We start from the raw sequence: 6933 nt of genomic DNA, 5'->3' as shown, positions 1-6933 counted from the left end.
GTTGATATAGTTCACCGTGAAGGCGTAATGCGTGTGCCAGCAAAAACCCAACACAACTGGTTTATTATTATGCTATCGAAAAACGTTTGTCAGGTGTCAGGGAATGATGGTCACCAGAGCCCGCATAGCTATATCGTGCGTCTTGGGTACTTCTGCTCGCTCCCTGTCAAGCGATGCTAGTAGCAGGTGATGACTTGGTGTTTTTGCATTATGTGCTTACTGATAGACTATCACCCTATCTTCGGTGGTACTGGCATTGCCTTTTAACAAGAAAGGCCCTTCGAAATTAGGAAGTGCAAGAACTTGAGACAACGTCTGTTGAAGATTCTGGAGGCTGCATCCTCATTCTCCTTCGAAATGAGCTCTTTATCTTTCTTAAGTAGATCGTTTACAGGAGTGGCGATAGGAGCAAAACCAGCAATGAAGTTGGGATAGTATGATGTGAGTTCGACAACCTTGAGAATACCAGTGTGAGTGTACAAGAGTATCGCCTACCTCCGGGTGGACTATGCTTTCGTCGGATCTAATTCGGGCCCAGCCTCCGAGATACGGAACCCTAAGACTATTATTGACGGCACAGAACAGAAACACTTTTGCGTTTTCACGAAAACCCCCCCTCGGGTAGCACTTGCAAAGCATAGTGCGGGTGGGGTAGCTGCTCGTGGACACTCCGGCTGAACACAAACCCGTCTTCCATATGTATCACAATCCACTGCTCAGTGACCCAAGATTTGTCCCCAAAAAGCGTGGTTTACCTGTCGTTGCGTTTCGGCATTCCCAAGCCCCACAGATATACACATATACTTCCTACGAGTGCGGGTATGAAATGTAGTGTGCCAACGAATTTCTTTTTAGCAGTTCGTCTGCTGGTTGCTAGAACTCATCATAATTATGTAGGAGTTTTGGAGATCATATGGGGTACTACGGTGGCAAGCCTAATGGATCCTGGTTAAAGAGGAGACCTAAAGCTTGCTACGTGTGTATGGGTATGAAATGTGAGCATATCCGAGTAGAGGAGAACATTTTAAGCACCCCGGGCGGAATGTGTAAGAAGTATGCAGGTTTGGGACGCATCGCTAGAAATTGGCCCACACCGGGTAGGCTGAGGGAGGGATGAGGTAGGAGACCGATGTGATGAGTGGGAGTTGCTGCTTACTCTTTATATCCGTGATATCTGAGCGTGTGACTGAACACCTACACAAAAGAGCCCAGACACAGTGGGAAACGAGTGTACAAGACCGTGCAGATGGTAAACGACTGATGTGCCTGATGTCCGCAGTACCGACAGGACCTAGCTCCAACACCTTCTCCCCGGTATGGGAGAAGCAGCTGTTTGATGTGATGTAGAGAGCGATTAAATGCGTTAAGGACGGAGCGCTGAGCCACCAAGTACTGGCACAACAGTGTGGTCAAGTCAATACGATGGCTCGAGAAAAGAAGACCGGGGACACGGCGGGAAGTGTCACTGGAGGAAGGCGGAGGGATATCTGATGTGCTAAGCGAGGCTAGCCAGGCGGTTAAGGGGGCGGTAATACTCTCTTAGTCGTGGGGGAAGGTGTGTAAATGTGTACTAGTGCGGAGACTGTGGAAAGTGGTGTGCTCTGTAGCGCAGGAACTGTTGCAAAGATCCGGTTCAACGTTGCCGTGAGTCCCTGTGGGGTTCTATTAGGTCACGAAGTTTTGTTAGTCCTAGAACCATGGCACCCCTGCAGACAGAGGCGCGGCGCCTCCACAAATGATGTATATTCACTGTGGTAGTGGTGAGCATGTGCTTATGACATGATGATATGGTGTCGAAGTGTGTGCTTGCGTGTTTCTAGGAAGATTCATGTGTGAGCTGTTTCCCGTGTGACCTAGTGTTGGGGTTTAAGGGATATAGCTCATACACGAATCTCCAGGGTTCTGCTGGCCAACTCACCTGTTTGCAGAAGTCGCTGCGCCACTCCTATGACCTCCCCCACAAGATAAAAATCACTCATGAGGGGTAAGGCGAAGGTAAGGATTAAGGAGATCATACAACACGCTCGCGCAAGCTCGGGAAGCACTCTTGAAGCATTACGTTCAAGCTCGAGTTCCACTGGCCATCTTTGTTGGTGGTGCCCATGCACCGGGGGCCAATATCGCAGGACAATAAGGCCAGCATTGCACATCTGATATCCCTGAAATTCTTTATTTCACATGTGTACAAAATATTCTATCGTGATAGCAACTTCTATTGGCAACAATTTATTCGCTGTACTCCTCTGTGACCCGTCGGGTGGGCACGCCAACCACCGTCCTATAGTTCGGAAATTACGAGTAAAGAGTCAGTGAGAAGGCAAATCTCACCGATTCTATATGTAAAATATTTTCCGCTATGCTGTTAAGCCTTCTTCGCTGCGTTTTCACTGGTTGCAGATGAAGCACGAGCACACATCACGGGATGTGCTCGTGGTCCATCTGGCGCCTGAGTAGGTTATGGAAACCCCTGCTTTTCTAGTTTTTCTAGCAACATTCTGGCTAAGTAAGACAATCAAAACATCAAACTGGATAGATTCAAGAAAACTCTAGTTGGAAAGTGACCGAAAAGCAATTGCTTGTCGCTCGTGACCTGGGCACAGCAAGTCTCGTCGATGAAGGGAGCAGCAAAGTCTAAAGGTGTCTCTAATACATAGGGGAAATGAAATTGCGGAAATTTACGAAGGATATTGAACGAGATCTAGAAGCATTCACACTTTTGCGCCCACACGTGGCGGCATGCATATCCGCGGGAAACCAAGCCGTGCTGGAAAGCTGCCAGCGCGCAAGAAACACAGCGAAGGCATCCTAGTTTTGCATCCTCACTATATATTGCAGGTCTGCTTTCATAGCAAGCGGTTTTGGCAGGTTTATTTCATTTTATTCACTTCCTTTACCTTTTTACCATTGCCTCTGTTTCATCACATCACCGCCGCAATGGCGCTCCTTCCAACGCAGAGGCTAGCACCTGGCTGGGCACTCTCATTATTAGTTTTTCTTGCTGCTGGTCTTACCTTCCACTCTTCACATGCAGGTTCGTTAAGGTGACTGTATTGCAGGAACAGAATTTCTGCTCGTTTTAAGAGCAGCGCCTGGCTCGTGTTGGCATCTGATGCACGGTGCTTTGACGGGCTTTTCGTCACGAAGCAACGAATGTTGTGCTTTCACATACCCTACATATTAGGAGAGGGCTTTAGTAATTTTTGGTGTGGGTCTATAATGAAGACCAGCCTATTTTGTTCTTGTACGGTACCAGATGTGCAGGCTTCATGCAAAGACGTCGTTCTGCCAATGTCACCGGGACTCTGGTGTTCCTTTTCCTCATAATCCAGTGCCGCGTGCTTACTTGTATAATCAGTGCCGATCCGTATGGATCCACCAATGTGGGGGATTCTTATGTGGGGCCTTAGGAGTGTGAAGTCTCCCGACTGCCTTGTTGATACTGTGCACATGTTCAACACTACTATATCGACTTGGTTCGCACATTTTCTCATGTTACGGCTTCCTTGCTTTGCTTATTTGGTCTCCTGTGGTTGCTATGTGTCTTCAGCCGCCAGCTCGGAGGCAGATCAAGTTTGCACGAGGCTTCTGGACGTTATGTTGGTGGTGGACGAATCGGGCTCCATTGGCACCTCGAACTACGGAAAAGTGCGTAGCTTTATATCCAACTTTGCTGGAACTATGCCGCTTTCCCCTGACGATGTCCGCGTAGGCTTGGTTACTTTTGGTACATCAGCAGTGACTCGCTGGGACCTAAGCGACTCTAGAGCCCAGAATGCGGATTTGTTAGCAGCAGCAGCGAAAAAGCTGCCTTATGCAGCTGGGTCAACGTACACACACCTTGGACTTGCTAAAGCTGAGGAAATTCTCTTCAGTTTTCAGAAGGGAGGAAGGGACAATGCACCAAAAATGATTTTGGTCATGACGGACGGTGCCAGCAGCAGGCGATCGCAAACTTTAAGCGCTGCTGAAAAATTGCGCAACCGTGGAGTTATCATTGTTGTTTTGGGAGTTGGTACAGGAGTTAACTCTGCGGAATGTCGGAGCATTGCGGGCTGTGATACTAGCGATACCGTTGAGTGCCCCCGATACCTGCAGTCGAATTGGGGAGGTGTCAGCTCTCAAATTAACGGAATCATTAAAGCTGCATGCAAAGACCTTGCAAAAGACGCAGTATGCAGCGAATGGAGCGAGTATGGGCCTTGTGAAGGAGAGTGTGGCACAGAGGGGACGCGGACAAGCACCCGCGTGGAAATAGCCCCACCACGGCCGGGGACACCGCCTTGCCCAACTTGTGAGGCTCCACAGGGCCGGTCTTGTGCTCAGCAGCCTCCTGGGCTAATGCGTACGGAGCCGTGTACTATGCCAGCCTGCAAGATCGACGCACATTGCGGGGATTTCGGCCCATGGTCTGAGTGGAGCACCACTTGCGGATCGGCAACGCGGCAGAGAGTAAGGCAGGGCTACGAAGACCCGCCAGCTAGCGGTGGTGGGCTTTCCTGCATTGACCAGAACCCCCCTAAGTATGCAAAGGAGGTGGAGGTTGTTCAGAAATCCCCTTGCCCAGTTCAGCAGCAACCAGGACCTTGGAGTGACTGGTCCGACTGCTCTGCGACTTGCGGAGGCGGTACCCGGTATCGTGAGCGGGAGGGCTATCCCCAAGAAGGCGAATTATTCGGGGGCCAGACGCTTCAGGCCCAGGGTCTAGATGTGCGGGAAACTGACACGTGCAATGAGAATCCCTGCCCTGTTGATGCAACATGTGGTGAGTGGACTGAGTTTAGCGACTGCTCAAGGGTTTGTGGAGGTGGCACGAAAGAGCGTCGAAGGGAACCTTGGCTGGACAATGCCCAATTTGGAGGCCGATCGTGCTCGCAGCAGCATCCAGAAGGCCCCACAGAATCTGTCGAATGCAACGAACATCCTTGTCCTGTTGACGAAGTTGTTGGCGAATGGGAAGACTGGGGGCCCTGCAGTGAGCAATGCGGACGCGGGAGGCAGTTTCGCTACCGTGGGCCTAGTCTTCAGCAAGCTATGTTTGGAGGAAAGACCATTGAAGAACAGAACGCGGGTGTTCCGGAGGAACAAAAGATTTTGAAGGTGGAGGAACGTCCGTGTAATGATGTGCCGTGCGGTGAGCAGTCTTTATACTAGCGCCTTTAATAGGGCAAAGTTTTCTGCTTCGATCATAGGCTGGGCAAGCAGGCTATCTCTGGCCATGTGGTGCCTTTTCTTCGTGTTCGAGACGTTGGTACATGTATGTTTGGCAGACCACATCCATTCACTAGTGAAGTTGGCGGGAGGCAGAAACCCCAAGGCAGTACTCCTTTGAATGATCGGTGCTGTGCATTGCCTTCCCACAGGCCCTTGTACGCTTCCATTCACCGAATGGACAGCTTGCGAGTCGTGTTCCGGGACAAGAACACGGGACTCCATGGTGGCATTTGACTATGACGACAGACAATGTCAGAATCCGACACATGAGGAAGAGAGCTGTGATGCGGTCTGTGAAGAGTCTGCCAGTGGAGGGGGTGTTGGAGGGGGAGCGGGGGGTGCAGGCGGCGGAGGAGGGGGATCTGCGGGGGGCGAAGGGAGCAACGGAGCAGGCCCGGGGGAAGACAAAGAGGAAGAAAGCAAAGGCTTTCCGACTGCAGCTGTGGCAGGAGGTGTAGCGGGAGGCGTTCTAGCAATCGCAGCAGGAGCTGGTGCATTCTACGGATTGTGAGTCCTTGGCTGCTGAAGTTGCATTTTTGTGAATACTTTTGCGTGTTGAGCTTATGTCGCTGTCTCAAGGTTTGCTACTTACTCCGTTCGCCGCTAACTAAATGTGGATGCCATTGACTCTTGTCTGTTGCAGGAGCGGTGGAGCTGCGAGCGCTGCCGGTGGAGCTGCTGCGGAGGTCATGGTAGAGTCCGGTACAGCGAATCCTCCTGAAGTTGAAAAAGAGTCCCTTATCACTGCAGGCGAGCAGTCAGAGATGTGGGCATCGTAACAGAAGACCCACCAACGGAAGATGCTACAACAGGCGCAGGCAAATTCTTCCCCGAAGCGCCCACCAGGCAATTCGTGAGCACAGCAGAGGCAACCCCACATGCCCTATTTCGGCCGATAGTGCCATTCACTAGGCTGTACAAAGTTGGAGGAGCAGCTCCGTGATGAGGTGCAGTGTAGTCGGTCTCATCCCAGCTTCATCATCATCATTGCCGCCGCCTCAGCTTTTCCGGGAGCCGGCACGAGACAAACCGGGCAACGTTGCAGTTAACGGCGTAGCCAGGCCCTTCCCGGTTGGATCTATACACCGCTCCTCTGCTGGCACTGCGTCAGAGCTTGGCACGTGGTCTTGGTTTCTGGAGGGATTGTTGCTTCTGTGAAGAACAGCGCAGTGCTGGCTCGTTGCCACATTCACCAGGGATTAGTGTAAGTACGTGGATGTTAAGAATCACATAGTCAGTGTAACGCATAAGTATCGCATTACCTGGGCTATCGGATAGCGAAATTGGGCGAGAACACCGGTGACCGGCTTAAAGGAACACCTGTTCGTCTTAGCTTGACTTACAGAAGCATCAACGCTCGGCCTACCCCTCACATCACATGTGTTTAGCCAATGCCAACAACCTCGACCGTGCGCAAGCCTTGGCGTTGGGAGCATTGTGAAAGAGGTGGGGTTTCGATGTGCCCTGACCAACGTTGAGTTTATGTAAAGCGCTAGGGCCGTCAGCTGCATTAAGGACAGACGTTTTGGGCTGGAGCAGTACGTCGAGGCAAACTGCTTCTGTACTTTTTGTTTGGTACGTAGGTACATAGAGTGCGACATGCATATCCAGGTGTACGCATTCAAATGATTTGGCAATTATGACAAGCTAATATTCGAACTGCTGCCGCCTAGGGGTCTGCGTCACTCTGTACCTTCCTAGTGGTTAGAATTCAAGCGTGGG

At 51.0% G+C, this 6933-nt stretch overlaps 1 protein-coding gene across 1 annotated transcript; it reads left to right on the top strand.

The window, feature by feature from the left end:
- Window positions 1-3216: 3216 nt before the first annotated feature.
- Window positions 3217-5990, top strand: EMWEY_00051350 (microneme protein 2, putative; the record flags this gene model as incomplete). The annotated part of the gene is made up of 4 exons (XM_013479700.1): window positions 3217-3241; window positions 3548-5131; window positions 5361-5718; window positions 5855-5990. The coding sequence occupies 4 exons, from the start codon at window positions 3217-3219 to the stop codon at window positions 5988-5990; spliced, it is 2103 nt and encodes a 700-aa protein (XP_013335154.1).
- Between the last annotated feature and the right edge of the window lie 943 nt (window positions 5991-6933).

The sequence above is a fragment of the Eimeria maxima genome, genomic scaffold (assembly GCF_000499605.1).
Source record: "Eimeria maxima Weybridge genomic scaffold, Emw_scaff1310, whole genome shotgun sequence".
Lineage (NCBI taxonomy): Eukaryota > Apicomplexa > Conoidasida > Eucoccidiorida > Eimeriidae > Eimeria > Eimeria maxima.
The sequence above is the reverse complement of the archived record's forward strand: the minus strand, read 5'-3'. Positions and strand labels throughout refer to the sequence as shown.